General features: G+C 45.9%; 1 protein-coding gene across 2 annotated transcripts in view; it reads left to right on the top strand.

Annotated features, from left to right (window-relative positions):
- ABCC3 (ATP binding cassette subfamily C member 3) overlaps positions 1-19,960 on the top strand; it is an 804,906-nt gene that overhangs the window by 457,221 nt on the left and 327,725 nt on the right. For both annotated transcript variants that reach the window (XM_069654461.1, XM_069654462.1), the window contains exons 11-12: positions 5,597-5,689; positions 7,089-7,292. In XM_069654461.1, the coding sequence (XP_069510562.1) occupies positions 5,597-5,689; positions 7,089-7,292 (297 nt within the window). The remainder of the gene's footprint in view (positions 1-5,596; positions 5,690-7,088; positions 7,293-19,960) is intronic.

Here is a 19,960-nt window from a genome sequence, read left to right as displayed (position 1 = left end):
GGCCGCACTTCTTGTTATTGTTTTGATCCCATGTACAGCACTGCCCCTCCCCTTTGCCCTGGCACTTTTCCTCTCCCCCTCCCCTGCACTTGCGCAATCTCAATATCACTTGGCCTAGTAAGATCGTTGTCTCTGTCCCCCCTCTGTTCCCCCTTCCTTGACTCATCACGCCTTGAAACACTTGTGTATAGGCGCGTTACAAATGCCATATCATTAATCATATATATCATATATCATGTATTGTGGAACTAAACTAACCCAAGTCTCAACGAACAACATACGTTGACACGATATATACATTTTTGCAACAGTTACAGCACTCCTAGATACTTTATTACAATCCACCCCCCACAATTGATTGGCCAAAACCTCCTCAAAGAAATTCCATCTTTCTCCAAATCCTACATTCTCATTGGTTGCCGTTATGTTAACTACCATCTTCAGCTCATGTGTAGAACACAACTCCTTTTAGGATTTGTCTGTGGTAGGTCATGACATCATCAACCTGTTAAACATTTGTATTCAAACATAATGTATTACTAGTAATAACTGGCCTAAGCCCTTTTAACCTTAACTGTTAATTGCACATGATTTGTATAAATACTTCAAGCAATTTGAAGAAGGTTGAGTAAACAGATTCTCGTTGAATTAGCGATTAATATCTCATCCCCGGTTTGCTGGCCTCCAATGGAACATTCTTATATAAATAACTGCCATTTCATCATGCACAACACATCTGAAAATACAATTGAAACTCCTGGGTTTCAATCACTTTAGCCTTGAGCAGCGATTCACCCCATGGTTTATTGCTGGTCAGAACAAATAGCGAAAACCCTCTCTCAAGCTCCCATGCATTCAAGAGATAACAACTGCCTTCTGCGATACTTATCAGATCATAAAAGTCAGGACCGACTCCTAAAGCTGAGCTGACGAATGCAACAGTCAAAGTTACTTATTTACCCATCCTCTGGCCTTTGAAGCACAGCAGAATCATTTTCACGAAAGTCAACCCCTGACTGCCATGTTTTAATCTGTTTATAAAAAGCCCACTACATGTAGATTCATAAATTCCCTTTGTATGTTTTATCGGTGTGCATGCATGTTTAATAAATACTATCTTTCCTTTTCAGTGAATTCTTTAGGACATGCCCCCTTTTTCGAATGCACATTAAAATAATTCCTCATTGACTTCTTCTTCTTGGCACTCCATGGCTTATTATGTCTGATTTGTATTAAATTTCATTTGGCGGCTTTACCATATGTCTTTCTATGTAAAGCTAATATGTATCAGTTTAATTAAAAAGTAACACTAAGGGCCTCATTCCGACTGTGCCGGTACGGAAATACCAGTGCCGGTAAGCCTAACTGCACTCGTGTTTCTGGACCAGCACAGTACGACTCTGCAGGTGGGTGCCGTCTGACCCTGGCAAGCGGAAAGGCACCCGCCCGCGGAGTTTTACTGAAGCACTGGCACCATTATTAATGGTGTTGTTACTTTCGTGTTCCCCATTCCCATTGAGTCCGGACTCAATGGGATTGGGTAATTACAAAATTAATGGCGCCTGACTTCCTGGCCACCAGACTCAGAATTGCCCGGTGACACCGGGAAGTTAGGTGCCAGTAATTCATTACAGGTCCGGCGGCAACCTGCCAGTTTTACTGTGAATGCTTACCACCAGAGCCGTAATGAGGCCCTAGGAAAAATATCCCATTCACATTTAACTATACTGGATACACATGAAAGTGTAACATCGCACCTAGTTTTCTGCACCCCCAGTCATAAATATGGCACATGCAACAAAAACCCCTCTTGATTGTGGGGACTTTACCCGACCACCACAACAAATGCTATTGAGTTCCAGTTTAAATTAATCTTCCTTTAGATTTAAATGTACCCAAAAAGCAGAATATGTTTCAAACTAACATGAATCAACATTCTACAGAAAATGCTGTAATTCCAAACTGACTCAGATCTGATTTGGGTTTGGGTTTGCATATAGTAAGAGATCAAGATTCATGTAATACTCAGCCCCATCTGATTTTTCTCCTCTCCAAGAAACATTCATTCCAGAGACTTAGCAGAGAAATTATTCTGGAGGGCATATATCTAATTGTATCGAGGTAAACACTATTTAATATTTATTTTAAGACACAGAGCCATGACGGACCCTCACATCCTCCAGATAATCTTCCCAGTCAGCCATGTCCTTCTGCTCTCCCCTATAGCCACCTCTAGGAATCAGATCTGCATCAAGTAAAATGTGCCCCAACCTTCCTCTTTGACAAAACCCATGGGGGGTCATTCCGAGTCTGGAAGCAGCCATGGTGCTATTAGCACCATGGCTGCCTCCAAACCTGGATCCGGGTCCGGTCTGGCTGAATGGAGACTTACCGGGTCATTCCGACCGTGGAGGACCCAGTAAGTCCTCATTTAGTAAACCATTCCCCATTCCCATTTGAGCCCCATAGGGCTCAATGGGAATGGGGAAGGCGCTAATTAATGGCCCGCAAATAGCGGGCCCGTTATAAGCGCCCTGGTCCTTTAGCAGAACGCGCAAAGGACGTGTGATCAGACCACACGTCATTTGCAGGCCCCGCTAAGGGACCTCGGAATAGGGCGGTAAGGGTTTACCGTCACCGGCATCCTTACCGGTGCCGGTAAACCCTTACTGCCCAACTCGGAATGAGGCCCATGGTCTCATTCCTCAGGATGACATCCTACCTTGGAGCTTATCCATTTGGATCCCCCCTTTCTGCAGACCTCAACAAAATCCCAGAGCATTCCCGCCACTTCATATGAGTTTCTACTTAAATACTCTATACTTTTTCCTCACAGTATATTATTTGAAAAAGCAATTTCTGATTGATGAAATCTTGCCATTGGTTGCTTAACAGGGGAAAGTGCCCAGAGAATACACCCCTTAATTTCATAGGTCAATCATATTTTGAATATACGATGGGGTGTAATGTGGATTTTAAGATTCCCATGTTCAAGACGATTTCATACATATGTGGCACAAATTGGTGTGATTACAGTTTATGAAGGTATCAATATTTATATAACGTATCAATTATTAATAAATATGAGCATATGTGTTGTAGAGGAGGACCCAGATATGGCCTGCACTCCACCCACCCATTTTGAAATACCAGGAACATACTTGCCGAGATATGTGACGTGTGATGAGCAAATAAACCAGCAGAGAGCCGCGCTGGGGCTTTTTCCAGTGCCCATCGGAAGAGCAATACCTGTTGAAGTGCCAATTACCAGGCAACCGTGGGCAGCACGGTACCCATTGAGACAACCGTACCAACAGCTGACATGACATGAAGACTACTTTCAAACTGTCCCAGAAGAGACCCAAAGGGCCTTAATCGAAGGCAAATGGTGACGACACGAGGGCCCAGACAGACGTACAGATGAACGAACAACAACCGAAAGATGACACACTAAGACGAAACACCATAGATAAAGATATCCCAGACATAGAAGAAAGAGACAATGTAGAAACATAAAGAAACGTAACCATAAAGCAGAATGAAAGTATGCAACCGGCTAACGCCTGTACATAGGCTTGTAATGCAAGAAGCCAAGAAAACAGTGCGGCTTGCTATGCTTAAGTAGAAGAATAGAGTGGCAAGCGCCAACTATATATATATCTATATCTATGAAGCACATTATATAAGTGCAGTCCACTCTACATGAAAGCAGAATTAAGCCCAGGATGGTAGGGGTCAAACGGGCCAGGATTCATGTACCAGCACAAAGCCAGATGAAAGAGCGGAATCGAAAATTAGCAAGAAGCAGCTCATGCCTAGGAATTCGAGGTCAACCCAAGGAAGGGAGGAGAGCGGCAACTCCGAAGAATCGAAACTTAAGAGCATAGCAGCCTGCCCGTGAAGGTCGAGATAAGGAGGCCCAGGCAGGGGGCAAGGCCGAAGAGAGAATCAAATACACAAATAGATGGAAAATGAAGCAGCTTCACGGTGTGCAGACACCTGACCAGCCAAGCGCGAAGAGGTACCAACGTCTGATGTCACCCAGAACCAGAGGATGCCATAACTTTCCCTTATAAGAAGCTACAGTTTCGAGGCTATCCTCAGTCAACTAATTGACACATAGCCCTAAAGATTGATGGAAGGGAGGCAGGGTGAATCTTGGGGCATGCCGCATCTGGTTGAACATTCTGCATGCTGCTAATTAAAGTAGAGATTTATGCGTGGGGGTGTAACTGACCCAATAACAATGGACTAAGTAATCTAGGGTCCTACTGTTAGTATAACCAATGAGACGTTGTACTTGTAGTGACATCTAGCACGAGTGATATAGAGGGATGGGCGTAGACGCCCACCAGATAAGAGTTATCCAATCCCCACACCCTGTTACCATATACAGATATAGTACCTATACTTAAGTTACCTTTTCCAAACAATAGACTTGCATGAGAACCTTTTGAGTGTTACACGTCAATGTTGAGGACTTTTGCCTATAAGAATTGCTATCTGAATAAAGATTGTGGCTGTTGAAGCAAGACAGGCGATCGCATCACTGATGATTTCCTAATGTTTCTCCGGTTTTTGTACTTGTCATTAAACGGACTTCCCTTTGCCAAACCATTTGATTTGTCCTTATTGATTGGTGTTGGAGTAAGAGAATCCGGCACCCCATCCACCTCAAGGTGCAGCTATCTTGTCTAAAAGTACTCGAGGGTGAGCTTTGATCAAATGGGCCCGTCAGAGGTCGCTCCGCCCTCCTGTACACTGTAATTTCATTTTGTAGGGAAGACTCTCACAATTTCAGAACACTCATCCTTTTTTGTTTCAAACCTCAGCATTGGAAAGTTATGGAAAAAAATGTTTTATTCCTCTAAATAATGTAATTTAAATGGTCAACATTATTCCTGCTCAACTATGCAATGTAATGCCTTCTTTCAGCTAATGATTCATATGAGTGGCTGACAGATTTCTTTGTTTAATTTTCCATTAGCTCCAGACACATGGTTTTTATCTGTGACCTAATGTTAAAGTTGAAACTTTAAGTTGATCATACAGCCTTTGAAGCCTCATATGTAAAACCCAGAACCGCCTCCCATGCACAACCCCATATGTTTATCAGGTTGGGTGGCCACTTTCTGTGCTCTGCTCGAATGTATTTCAGTGTATTTGTATGAATGTTTCTCTTAAAATGAGCCCATGTAGGTGCGTACAGGCCTTTCATCAGGCTTTGACCTGCTTGATGGCCCGCCTCGTGATCAGCTTTTCAAAGTACTATAAAGTGGTTGTCTTTACAAAGATAGGGAAAGGTATGTAAAAGAGAAATGTATAATGTGATGACAGATGCAGCCCGCCAGGCCAATTGGGCGAGACCCTGCATGGTCTCCAGCTTTGCTCAGGCTTTCTCAACAGTATTTTACGGTGCGTCCAAACTCTAAAGCAGGCCTCAGGTGTGCCTTGGCACCAATAAATCAAAGCACTATATGCTTCTAACTGTCACAGGAAAGCTATACTGATACTGCAACATCATCTGTAGCTGGTTTGGTTTCATTTGTAAATGGCCCTGTATGAGTTTTAACCTTGTGTGCCCTTTCCTATCCAGACTTTGGGAGCTTCCGTCCTGGCAGGGGTCGCTGTGATGGTTTTGCTCATTCCTCTTAATGCTGTTATTGCCATGAAGACCAGAGCCTTTCAGGTGGGTTAAGTCCATGCAATTGATTTATGAATTCTCTTTTATTTGTTTTTCAGCAAGAGCACTGTGCGAGGGAAAAGCATTTTATCAGAATGAAAAGAAATACAAAATTGTTTCACTAATATACGGGTCACCCAAGTGACTTATACAATGCGTTCTCGCTATCCGGTGGCAGAAATCTAGTCTCTTCTTCAGGGGGACGAGTGTAGTTGAAATGAACATTCTCTCTTTAGAACTGGACCTCCTTTCTCTGCTTCCATTGAATATGATATTGGCTGTTTCTGCACAGAATGTTCTTTCTTATACCTATCTGTATATCGTTTGACCCTTGCTTTAGGCCATTGTAATTGGATTTCTGAAAGTAATTTCCTCTGCGTTTCACCAGCAGTGCAATGACTGTTTTTTTCTGTGCATGGGTAGTGTTTATTGGGGCTATACAATACATATCAATAATAAACAGCAGCCAGAACCCCCAGGAAAAACAAGAATTGGCAAAGCCAATAGTTTTAGCTTTTGTGTAGGCATTGGTAAGTTCTTCACCAGGCACTTCCAGAATGGTACTACCTTGTCATAAGATGGCACTAACTAGAACATGTGTTTACCTGGATTTATGATAGGAGTGTCTGGCAAATGTCGGTCTAGCAGCTACACACAAGCCAACATTGTTGGCTTTGACAATGCTTGTTTTTAACAGGAATTCAGTGCAAATAACAGATATGCATCAAGTGGTTGAAAGCACATTTGGTCAAGACATTTTTACTAAACCAGAAGTACATATACAACTACATTATGCCATTAACTCTCGGCATACTGCTTAGAAATAACACTGGCAATCCAACGTTTGATGTTACTGATTGATGGAGCTCACTCAAAGAGATCCAATTTTTCCTATTCAAATAGATCATAAGACCTCCTTTTCACTCAATGCAAAACATTAGTCTACATTTTATTTCCCACGCTTTGTAGTCTGGTTACCTTAGGAATGTGTTGTAGGCATATGTTAGGCTGTAGGTTTACACCACAGCAATTCCAGGTATGGATGAAGTGCATGCACTGTGTTGGCTCTAGTATCTTCACCAACTCCTTGTTTTTATACAAATGGCTATTTAAGAACCAGCACCTTGACTCCATATGGGATCATTTTCATAGATGTTTAACAGGGTATACATATAAAGGTTCCATCCAAGTACTATTGCGAGGGATTGCATTCTTGTAGGTATCTCTATTTGTCCATGTAATATGTCTTCCAAATCCTTTTAAAAATAAAGCCCCCCATAAAACCAAAAGACTAAGTACACGTGTATTTTTGATGAATTTTAAATGCACACTTGGTGCCATCCTGCAAACTTGAAGTCTTGCTATCACCTGCCCAACACTGACAGGGTGTATTTTCATTGCTCAGGTGGAGCAGATGAAGTTCAAGGACTCGCGTATTAAACTGATGAACGAGATTCTGAACGGCATTAAAGTCCTGAAGCTGTACGCCTGGGAGCCCTCGTTTGCGCAGCAAGTCCTGGAGATAAGGAAGAACGAGCTCCGCGTCCTGAGAAAGGCGGCCTACCTGAGCGCACTGTCCACCTTTGCCTGGACCAGTGCACCATTTCTGGTAATTGTCGGTTTTGGATTAATACTAGTAAATATCCATCACGTGAGTGTTACTTGCAGTGGGTCGAGTAATTGTGTTTTCAATACATGGATTGTCCTTTTGTTTTCACTGTTAACATTGTATGCCTTAATTAGTCATTATTTCCTTAAGAAAGTCTCACCGCTGATTTATTTTCATGAAAAAATGTAGTGTAGACAAATCTTATACCTGGATATGGGACAGGAAAATATACATTTGTTTAAAAGCCCAAATTCAGGCATGCATACGCTGAACCCTGGTTTAGCAGTAAAACAAAACTTTTCAAAATCCAGCAAAAGATTGTGAGGGCAGGGGGTTAGCATCGCAGCTGCAGAGTGCCTTTTGCCACACACGCATGAGTCTGGGATCACGATTCTGCTGCTAGGAGAGGGCATTTTGCAGTTATAGCACAGTTTGGACACGAATAACCAACTGTGTTATTCCAAAGGGACATTACATTTTAGATGGTGTTCCAGGAAAAAGAAGTTACAAGAAACTGTGGATACATTCCTTTGGAGAAAAATCCCTGTCATAGCGAGGGTTCCAGATAAGCTCTTACTGTTCTGTAAATGGCCATAAACTTGCCTTTTCAAACTCTCATTTCCCCCAGGTACCTTATTTGCCTCTCTTAACCCCTTCCACTTGGGGAGCTGCAAAGCAACTGGTTACGAAGTGACTGGCACCTTACTAAACAAGAACAAATAAATAAATATGTGGACTGAGGTTTGGGAAAGGAGGGATGTGGCGCATCCATAGGAGGAAAAAGGCTCCCTTGTTGCAGGAAACAAAATGAGTATGTTACAATCTAAGTACATGTAGAAGATATAATCACATGCCGCCATCTTGCCACGTTAGTCCAAGGGGAGATTTTAAAGGCACAAGAGCACACATACTTACTTTATCAGGAGTTTCCCACTGAGAAGTACTGTGCGGTGCATGGAGGCAACTCATGTGGAAAAGCGCTGCAGGTACTTAAACCTGAAAGAGGCTGTGATTTCTATAAACCAGGAAGGGGGTTTTATGGGTTTCATAACAAAAGTAAAAAGGTCAGTGCTGGAATGAAGAAACACAAGGATAGGCTCGAGTTGTCTGGCATGGTGATCACAATATAGAACCTTCTCTTTAAAGATAGCCATGCGTGTTTCCAGAGTATGGAAATCAAGATGTGGCAACTGCTTGCCAGGACGAGTTTCATGAGTTTCCAGCAATGAAGCGTGAATGGTGAAAATCTATACATGAATCAATATTCTGGGGAGCCTTCCATTCCTTTGTTTTTTAGCCCGCTAAGCCTTTAAAGTAAGTTAAAAACCATGTCGAAATTAGATATGCCCCCACCCTGAAAGGGCCAGTCCGTTGCACATTTCTAGATCCCAGCCCTTCTGAAAGAGACCTCATGCAACCCCATGTCTTGGCCAGTGGGTACGAGTGTTATAAAGAAGGCCAGTTGATTGCACATTTGTGATAGTGAACACACATTAAGGGGTGCTACAAACTGACGCCTCGGGCCTCATTACGAGTACGGCGGTAGGGGGTTAACGGCACCGGTAAGGATGCCGATGCCGTTAATCCCCTACTGCCACATTCCGAGGTCCCTTAGCGGGTCCCGCTAAGGCTGGCTGGTTTTACCAGCTGCGCTTAGCTGGACCCGCCAATAACGGGCACGCTATTTGTGGGCCCATTATTAGCTCCTTCCCCATTCCCATTGAGCCCTATGGGGGCTCGAATGGGAATGGGGAATGGTTTTCAGAATGGGGACTTACCGGGTCCTCCAAGGTTGGAATGACCCGGTAAGTCCCCATTCTGACTACCCGGCCCCAGACATAGGGCCTCATTACACGGACGGCGGTAAGGGTTAACGGTCACCGTTAATGGCAACGGTGACCGTTAACCCTTACCGCCGTACTACGAGGTCCCTTTGCGGGTTGGAGGAACTAACGCCTGCTTCTTGCAGGCGTTAAGTACCAACCCGCTAAGGGACCTCGGAGCTAATTACGGCACCGCAAAATTGCGGTGCCGTAATTAGCGCCTTCCCCATTCCCATAGAGCCCTATGGGGCTGAAATGGGAATGGGGAAGGGCAATGGCGGAAAGGGGATTTACCGCCCCTCCAACCTTGGAATGGGGCGGTAAATCCCCTTTCCGCCAAGGCGGTGCCGGTAATTTACCGGCATGGTCCAGGGTGCTAATAGCACCCTGGATTACCGCCTTCCGTGTAATGAGGCCCATAGGTTTGGAAGCAGCCATGGCGCTAATAGCACCATGGCTACCTCCAACCTCGTAATGAGGTCTGAGGGCCCCCTCGTACCTCATTACGAGGTTGGAGGTAGCCATGGTGCTATTAGCACCATGGCTACCCCCTTACCGCATACCGGGTCTGGGTTCCCTGAATGGGGAATTACTGGGCTATTCCAACCTTGGAGGGCCCGGTAATTCCTCATTCAAGGAACCCAGACCCGGTATTTTCCCATTCAGGGAACCCATCCCCATTTGAGCCCCCATAGGACTCAATGGGAATGGGGATGAAGATAACAACGGGCCCGTTAGTAACAGGCCCGTTGTTAGCATGCTGCTCCCCTCACGGGACCCGCTCTGGGCGTCTGGTTAGACCAGACGTCCTTTGCGGGTCCCGTGAGGGCAGCAGCATGCTAACAACGGGCCCGTTACTAATGGGTTTAACGACGCTGGCACCTTTACCGGCACCGTTAAACCCATTCTGCCAGGGTCATAATGAGGCCCTTAGGGCCGGTGTCCAGTCAAATGGTCGAATATATTTGATCAAATGACAAATTGGTCGAATCAATTTGGTCGAAAAAAAAAAGGTCACATTTTTTTTAAAGTATATTTTTTTTGTTGCTCTACTATAGGTAAAAATAAAGGTGTTTCAACATCAAAAATGGGGGCTGTGGGGACCCCCCCAAAAAAAAAAAAACGACCATTTTTTCGACCAAATTGATTCGACCATATTGTAATTCGATCAAATGCATTCGACCAAATGTCTGGTAACCCTTAGGGCCTCATTCCGAGGTTGGAGGTAGGCATGGTGCTATTAGCACCATGGCTACCCCCTTACTGCATACTGGGTCCGGGTTCCCTGAATGGGAAATTACCAGGCTATTCCAACCTTGGAGGGTCCGGTAATTCCTCATTCAAGGAAACCAGACCCGGTACCTCCCCATTCCTATTTGAGCCCCCATAGGGCCTGTTATTAGCATGCTGGTCTTTTAGAAGCTCTCACTAAGGGCGCCTGGAAAAACCAGCCACCCTTAGCGGGACCTGCTAAAGGACCTCATAATGCAGTGGTAAGAGGTTAACGGCACCGGCACCTTTACCGGCGCTTTTAACCCCTTACCACCAACCTTATAATGAGGCCCTTAGTGTTTTTAGAAATGTCAAATTGATATTGATATTGATATTTTTTTCTATCGCGCTCATAGACAAGTGTTTCAGAGCGCAACAAGGCAAGGGAGGGGAACAGGGGAGAACAAAACAGAAATCCCACTAGGCCCAGTGACATTAACAACGCGCAAGTGCATGGGAGAGGGGGAGGGGAAAAGTGCATGGAAGGGGGGAGAAGTGGAAAGTGCGAAGCAGAGGAGAAACAGATAAACAACAATAAATAAATAATAAAGGCAACAAACAGTGGTAGTGCAGCCAGCAATTTGCAAGTGCTAGGTTTAAGGCAGCAGACAGGGTAGGTCTTATAAGTGCAGGAAGAAAAAGTGGGGGGCTGTATGGGTACAGATACAGACCCCAGTGCAAGGGGTGGCCCGGAGACAGTGCAGGAGGGTGGCAGGGTGAGCAGGTACCTGGGCCCGGAGGACAGAGGGTGGCCAGGTGCACAGTGCCAAGAGAGAACAGATCAGCAGGGTAGAGGGGGAGCGAAGGCAGAAGAAAAGAGGAAGGTCTTGAGGTGCTTCTGGAACCGGAGATGGTTCTCCTCAAGTTTTAGAGTAGCAGGGAGTCTGTTCCAGAGGGAGGCCTCAGTCGAAGACAGAGATCTACCCCCAGCTCATTTCTTTGAAAAACGAGTGACCCTGAGGGAGTTGGAGGTAGAGGAGCAAAGAGCCAGAGAGGGGAAGTATTTGCAGAGAGATAGCTGAAGGTATTTTGGACCCAGGCCCCAGAAAGCCTTGTGGACAATGCAGAGGGTTTTGAATTTAATCCTTGCATCCACTGGGAGACAATGGAGAGATTTCAGAGCTGGAGAGATACGATCCCAGGGCTTGAGGCCAAGGACAAGTCTTGCAGTCCTGTTCTGGATTAGTTGCAGAGGGCGGAGAGTAGAGGCAGGTAGATTTAGAAAGAGGCTGTTACAATAGTCCAAGCTAGAGAGAACCAGAGCTTGGGATACCCCGAGGCAGTGATGGCTGGTCATTTTTAATTGAAGGAGAATAAACATTCCCCATGAATCCTCATGAGTGACAGAGCATTGCGAGGGAGCCTCAACAAACCAAGTAGGGCCCGGTAGTGTTTTCCCCCCAAACTAATATTTTAAAATAATTGGTTAAAATGGTGCATTTTGCAGCACACTTTCTGTCAAAAAGTGCATAAAATGCCACACAGTGTACAATCAACTTTGTAGCCCAACACACAAACACATTCAATAGCTGCTTTCCAGGGCATTTTCCAACACATTTTCGCCAGGTATTTGCCCACAATATTTTTCAGTATTCTTCCAGTGTAAAAAAAAAAACAAGTTCCTGCTAGCTGTGCCCACATATGTCCATGCTGGTTGTGCCAATATATGCCACTATCCCCACATAAAAACAAACTCATGTTTTATTTCCCTGTAATACGAGAGATGATACTGTAAGAACATATATCATTGTGATTTGCACCAATGAGGCCAGTATCCCCACGTAAGAGCACCCATCATGTTGGCTTTGCCCATACTGGGAGTAACACGTCTGTGCCACTGTAAGAAAACAAGTGCATGCTGTCTTATACAAGAAGTAAATGGCCAACTGGAGAATAAAGCCATGAAGCAGCGTATATACATTGTGCAAGGTAAGGCAGAGGGCAGGAAGAGGTTGAGAGAAAGATGTGGTCGAGTGTGGTATCATTGGAGGGGGAAGGAAGGGAGAAGCTAAAAAAAAGGCTGCTGCGAGTTGTGCTGAGTTTATTTCCCATTCACCAAATGGATACATGTGATCAGCAGATGGGCTTTGATGTGCACAGAGCTGCCGTTCCCCCTGGGTATGGAGGTGGGGGGAAATCGGATGTACTTGCACAACAAAGAGTGTGGATGAATGGGACAGGAGTATTAAAGACTCAACAGAGGCAAATACTTCAATAAGCTACAGCAGCGGTCTGTGGTGCTCCATTCTGTACTCTGATAAAATAAGAAGCCTCTTCTTGCCCTCACAGAGCATTCTGCTATTTCTAATAGTGTCTTTGTTACCTACTGCCTAGTAAACTCCCTCTTCCTCTGAATCAGCAGCCCTCCTACTGCTGGTTCCAGGATAAACGCTCATTCACATTGGCACACATTCATTTCTGCAGCACTTAGTCAGGCGTAACCCCTTGCATGGACGCATTCATACATCCATGTACAAAGTATATCTTGCATGGTCGGTTGAACATGCACTGGCTGGGGTACTCTAAGCTAAGGGATTCCACATTTCCCTTAAGCAAATCCATTCCCGGAAGGAATCCGCAGGTGCTTGCTGCAGCTGGAGGAGCACTCAATGGGCCTCATTACGAGTCCGGCGGTAACCGCGGCGGTAAAACCGCCCGGTTACCGCCGGACTCGTATTACCATTCCGCCTCCGTGACTCTCGGAAATACCAGGGCATTACGACCCTGGTGTCCTGGGAATCCCGGAGGCGGAATGGTGTAAATCCCCATTCCCATTGAGTCCCATAGGACTCAATGGGAATGGGGAAGTGGAAACATCGGCACCATCTCGTGATGGTGCAGGTGTTTCCACGTCCGCCTGCAGGCGGGAGGTGGTCAACTCGCCAGGTCAGACCTGGCGGGAAGATCACCTCCCGCCTGCAGGACTCGGGATCGGGCGGTCCGGAATTAACAGTGGCGGCGGGTTTACCACCACTGTTAATTCCGGACCGCCCGACCTGTAATGAGGCCCAATGTTTTCACTGGGCTTGATGGGTTCTTCCATAATGGATGGTGGGTTGGCGTTCTGTCGCCATTATGAACGAGCTGGCACTGGTAAAATTAGGAAATGGACTCCCACTATGCCACTGTGCTGGATTCAGAGATTTCCTGCTTTAACGCTTTCAGGACGTGTTTAAGGGCAAATGTTTGTAGGATTGGATGTGTGAAAAAGCAGCAGAGCACAGGGAGAACAAGATAACTTGCTGTTCCTCTCCTGAAAAAATGGAAACCCTGCAGAGGGCTCTCTGGCCTTCCAAGCCTCTCTCTCAGCCCATAATGGAGCAGCAACACTGGTTCCAGTCCCTCAGCATATGCAGAATATGGTGTAATGGAATATTGGACTGTACTACTGTGTGGTATGTGACCCTGCCAACTGTGTTGCCCCTTTAAGGGAATGTGTCCCTGTGATGTGTATTGCCCTTTTAACATGGGCCATGACTGTGTCATGGCCCGAGCGAATGAACGGAGCCCCTGCAGACGCGTGCACCAGAACGGCTGCAGACTCCCAAAGAGGAATGACTGGTCTGTCTCTAATTTAGGCCTACAGGCCCACACCATGTGAGCACGGGCCTGCCGGTTATGAAACAATGGAACCCTCTAGTCAGCAAGGTGGCAAGGGTCTGCATATTCATGGGCATGGCCCACCCTGTCTCCATTAAAGACTGGGTGTCCCCCGGCAATGTCCCTCTACGGTGCTGATGAGGCCTATAACACAATGGTACATTGAGCAGTTGAACTCTTATACGAAACAGCAGTTGGCGTGTTCAATAACAGTGGGGCACATTGAGCAGTGCCATTGCAAATTGAATAGCAACCTGGTATAGTGAAGAGCATCTTTGTTTATTGAGCGGAACCTTTGGCATATGGTGTGGCACAATCGGAATTTTGGGCAATACTGAGGATCATCACCTGCACCTTGTCACATGGGATGGCACCACATCACTTTGATCCATTGAAAGGACACTGGGACTTTGGGTATCCACCTGGAATACTGGGCACCCCTGAATCATTCTGAGTTGCATACTGAGTGGAGTTCTGGCATATGGATTGCAACTCTTCAAGTATTAAGCAACATTCAGGTTTGTTGTGCGGCCCCCATCATGTTGTGAGTCACCAAATCACACATGTCAGGATCCTGACATTCTTGACAGTGTCCTCATGGTCATTTTTGGAACTTTGCTTGCATTTTGTGCAGCTCCATGGTATATTGTATAGAACCTTTACAGACATTCTGTGATTGAGTGAGTGCCTATGCGCAGTACACTGTATTGTGCTAACAGTCACTGTTCTTCCATAGTTATGATGATATGTCCAGGCACAGTTCTTCTCAAGTACACTATCGGCCTCATTACGAGTTTGAAGGTAGCCATGCCGCTATTTGCAGCATGGTTGCCTTCAAACTCTGGTCCGGATCCGGGTTCCATGAATGAGTAATTACCGGGCCATTCCAACATTGGAGGACCCAGTAATTCCTCATTCAATTTCCCCATCCCCATTCCCATTTGAGCCCCTACAGGGCTCAATGGGAATGGGGAGGGAGCTAACAATGGGCCTTTAATAACAGGCCAGTTGTTAGCTCCGTGGTCCCCTCGCGGGACGCGGAAAGGACGTCTGGTCTGACCAGACGTCCTTTCCGGGTCCCGTGAGGGAACCTCGTAATAGGGCGGACTGGGTTTAACCGCACCGGCACCGGCACCATTACAGGTGCCGTTAAACACATTCCGCCTGGGTCGTAATGAGGCCCTATATCTCCTGGCGCAGTATTTTTAAACTGGTGTTTACTTTCTGGTGTAGGAATTATAATGTACCATAAACTTGTTACTTTGTGTCCAATGGGCTAAGAGGAATATTCGAATTTAATCTTGTGAGTGGTTCAACTTAGAGGGGTAACGAGGATACAATCAAGTCTCGACCAAACTGTCACTGGTAATGTAACGGAGCAGGTAGGCTAAGGCTCAGCAATTGGTACGCTTGCTGTCAAGTACATTCAACAGGTACAAAGCCGGTTAAGGAATAGAGGTCCACACAACCAAGAGCAAAATATACTGGGCCTCATTCCGAGATTGATCGTAGTCATGGCGCTATATGCGCCATGACTACCACCAATAATGGGACCACGTCCGGTGTGGTGCAATACGGACTTACCGGTCTAGCATAGGGCTCAATGGGAATGGGGAAAGTGCTATTTACGGGCCTGCTAATGGCAGGCCCTTAATTAGCGGTCTGGTCCCCTAACGGGACCCGTAAGGGACGTGTGGTTCGACCACACATCCCTAGCGGTTCCCATTAGGGGACCTCGGAATCGAGCGGTAGGGGATTACCGGCACCGGTCTCCTTACCGTGCCCGGTATCCCCTACCGCCCGACTCGTAATGAGGCCCACTATTTATTAACACTCATTTGCATCAGGTCCAGCACAGTATTGGGTACGTTGAATCACTATAAAAGATGTATATATACACAGTGTTGTAACACCAAAATGGATTACCTACAACTTTAGTATTTAAAAAATGTTAGACATAGGTGTGTACACTGTAAGAAACCCTAGGGCTATAGATAGATTGACATGTTTTAGAAGCCCACCCGTATCCTTTTCAGAGTTCATGTCTGTTATATGCAGACGGCCTTATCAATCAGGTTTCTGAAGAAATTCCATATGGAAAGTTGTAGGGTCGGTTCTGCAGCTGTGGTGAGGGTAGAATGCCAGTCTCCAGGGCCCCGGTGACAGTAGACGACTTAAGAGCCAGGCCCCACCACCTATGGCCCGGTTAGGTAGCTCCTTTTTAAGTAAGGTCTTTATGCACAATGCCATTCAATGGGGTTATGGGCCACTTAAAGAAATATACGCTTTGTGGACTCTAAGAGCCTGACTTAGGAAACCAGCAACACCCAGGGACAGAGATTTGATGAGGAATGCAGGGCTCACTGTAGACGTAGTGGGCTTGAGGCTTTCATGGCTGATCAGTGTGGGCCCTTACGGAGACTCGGGGACAGGGAGAACACCTCTTCATTTCAGAACCAGCAGAAAGGGAGGTCCCTTCAGAAGCAGACGAGAGAAACAGACGTTGGTGTGGGCCAGGACTGGGTTGGCAGGCCTTCGAGAGCAAAGCAGTTGGATTTTAGGTACCAGCCAGCACTTCCTCATGGCTAAAGATGGCAACAGCACGTTGGCAAGATCCTAGCAAAGCAGTGAGGATGCCAGTTGTGTTTCCAGCAACAAGGTGGGAAGGTGCCCATCCAACAGTTCAGCCCAGCCCCAGGTAATGTAGATCAGGGTTTCAGTCTGGTTGTGCCCATCAGTCCAGAAGAGGGATGGCACCTCCTTCTGGTCTTCCCTGTTGACTTATAAAGCAGAGGTCTGGTACATGGTGGTTGGCTTTGCCAATGCGGGTTGCTGCGGTAGTTCTCTAGTGGGTCTTTTTTTGTGTTCACATGATTGGGTGTCATGTTCAATGTTCTAGAATGGCCACAGGTGCTCAGCCTTTCTCCAGAATTGGGGCTGAGCATGTACCCCTGCCCATCAAGGTACCGTATATGCCACATTAACACAGGTAGAGGATGGCAAATTATGCACACCCTGCCCGTGTACAATCCGCCCAACAAAAGGAGATTCCTTGGGGGAGTGTGGATTGAAACCAGGCAGTCCCAAACACAGTTTCAGCAATTTCACACACATAAACAATGTACTAGCCGGGAACCCTTGGGCAGACAAACCTGAACGTGCATGCCCTTGTATGGCAATGCTCAACCTGTACAGCAAGGACGATGGCCAAAGAAAGCTGGTAGAAAGCACAGGGCTTATGCCCTGATAAACACTCATTTGAAGTACACAAAAAGGCATTATCATGGAAGAAAACAAAGGCGCAAAACTGGGTTTGTTGCCACCAGCGTGTTCAATGCACACCACAAAAGTAACCGGATAGTTACGCAGATACAAGCAGCACTCCACTGAAGTTGGCTTGAGGTACAATAAAAAGAAAGTTGAAAAATCACAGGAGGGACATTTCCTGCACTGGTAGCCACAATGACTGTCCATGGCACCCCAACAAAATGAGTCAAGCAGGGAAGCGAGGCAAAAGTCTCACTCACCCCAATTACAGCTATGATCCAGACATAAAGCAGATTACTCTGAATGATTCATTGAAGTCAATGGAGAAAAGTTGCAACAAAACGGTACCAACATTATTTATACTAATCACAATGGGTGCATACGTCTATTTGCTACTGTGAAGGCAGACCAAGGGCCTCATTACACGGTAGACGGTAAGGGTTTACCGGTACCGGTAAGGGCACCGGTACCGGTAAACCCTTACCGCCTTACTACAAGGTCCCTTTGCGGGACCCGACCTTAACGGCTGGTGTAGACCAGCCGTTAAAGTTGGGACCCGCAAAGGGACCTTGGTGCTAATTACGGTACCGCAATTTGCAGTACCGTAATTAGCTCCTTCCCCATTCCTATTGAGCCCTATGGGGCAAAAATGGGAATGGGGAAGGGCCATGGAGAAAGGGGGAATTACCACCCCGCCAACCTTGGAATGGGGTGGTAATTCCCCTTTTCTCCATGGTGGTACCGGTATGGTACCGGCGGCAACCATGGTGCTTATAGCACCATGGTTTACCGCATAACGTGTAATGAGGCCCCAAGAATGGCAAAGTGGTAGTCCTTGACAGTGAGTACACATCGGTTTGCGAGCTTCCCCCAGAAGTATCTCATGATGCAAAGATGTTTAGCCAAGTGCACATGGGACGATGGAAGGTTTCAAGCCCGTCTTCATTAAACTGATAGGTTGAATAGGGTTTTGTACATAATATTGTTGATAGGGTCTCCAACCAAATAAGGCTGACAGAATCCTACACAAAGAAGACAAATGACTCCAAAGGAAACATTTGCTTTAAGACCAAGGACACACCACCTCTCTGGCACTGCACTGAAAGAACAATTACACAAGCAGTTGCATCGAATAAAGCATAAAGAAGGTTCAACTGAAAAGGAACATGTTATGAAACCCAGATCCAAAATAGAGCTGAAGACCCTAATTTATAGAATAAGCAATTCCAAAACATATACCTATATTACACATTTAAACATTACCACAACTGCATTAGTAGAAGTCAAGTTCAAATCCAAACAGCACAGCAAACCACAACACACAACCCACATTAACCTCCAAAGCGCACAACTAGCAAATGACCCTAATCCAGGACTTTTAAATGTACAAGTGTAGAAGGAAAGAGGAGCAAAACTCTGTTTCAAAAGGGACAGGGGCCTATCTGGAGGGTCAGTCTGGCTCCTGGAAGTAAACCTTGGTATTTTGACACAGCAAAGCCCCCTGGGAGGAAGAATGCCTGGTCATAATGGTGATGTGTTTTTGGACCTCCTAGAATGAATCTAATACAGCTTTGTCTGTCAGTTACTCTTCATGAAATTCAGTTATTTCTCCACGTATACGTAATACATTTCGCCCAGGAGTCGTAGTGATATGGATCCGTTTTTTGCTTTCTCAATGTAAAATGTTTACATGTCTTGCTCCAGTTATAGGTATTTTTTTCTAGTAGAAATTTCGCGCAAATCTTCCAAACGAAATGACTCTTTTCCACCGCATGATCTTACTGGGCTGCCAATCGCCATCGTACGTTCAGGAAGCAGTCCACTGTGAAATACCACACTTTTATAATGTGCATCCTTTTTCCCATTTCTAAGCAACCTAATTAGAGGTACTATATTACCATTACTATTGGCACTCAATTTAGTGCCCTCTGAAGATGAAAGAGCCAATTCTGGCCTGCCAGGATTTGAACCTGTGATGGCATAGCATGCACGGATCTCGCAAGTGAGGGCGTCACTCATTGAGCCAGACGCCCAGCAACGGGCATTATTCACTATTTAAGCATGGCACGTGTTGCAGGCCATTTATCATAATTTAATAGGCATTGCTGCATTCCTATGCAGTGTATGCAACTCAATCTGAAGTGGCTGTTTAAGGAGGAGGACTGCAGAGAGCAGTGTCAGGGAAAGAGGGAAAGATACAAGTAAAACTGACGTCCCACAACTGCACGACCAAGTCCTGCGTTGGCCAATCTGCGTGCGTGTGTAAGCCTAGAGTGGCACTCGATGTGTCAGTTCCTTGATTTGCAAGTACCCAGTAGAGTCACATGGCCTGTGACGTCCTCTCTGTGTGCCCCTCCCCGCACTGCAGTTACCTCTGAAAGGGACACAGTTAGTTGCATGGATTCTTGCTATTTACAAAACACGTTGTTATTGGTGAGAGTTTTCTACAGCCTTCTGGTGTGGGATGTCAAACCATCTAACCTAATGGCAAGAGAACGTTGACCAAACTCTCTAGAGGTAGCAACGACAAAGCTGCCAGGCTTCATTCTAGGGAGGAGGTAGGCTGGCAGTTAGGTACAATTGTCCCCAATACCGTCCCCAGAGGTTGTAGGCTGGCAGTGAGGTACAATTGGCCCCAATACCACCCCCAGGAATACACTATACTTGTATACTGAAAAGACTATGCTGTATTATAAAATTGCACAG

The sequence above is a fragment of the Ambystoma mexicanum genome, chromosome 3q (assembly GCF_040938575.1).
Source record: "Ambystoma mexicanum isolate Mex_15411 chromosome 3q, UKY_AmexF1_1, whole genome shotgun sequence".
Lineage (NCBI taxonomy): Eukaryota > Metazoa > Chordata > Amphibia > Caudata > Ambystomatidae > Ambystoma > Ambystoma mexicanum.
This window is presented reverse-complemented; position numbering and strand designations above follow the sequence as displayed.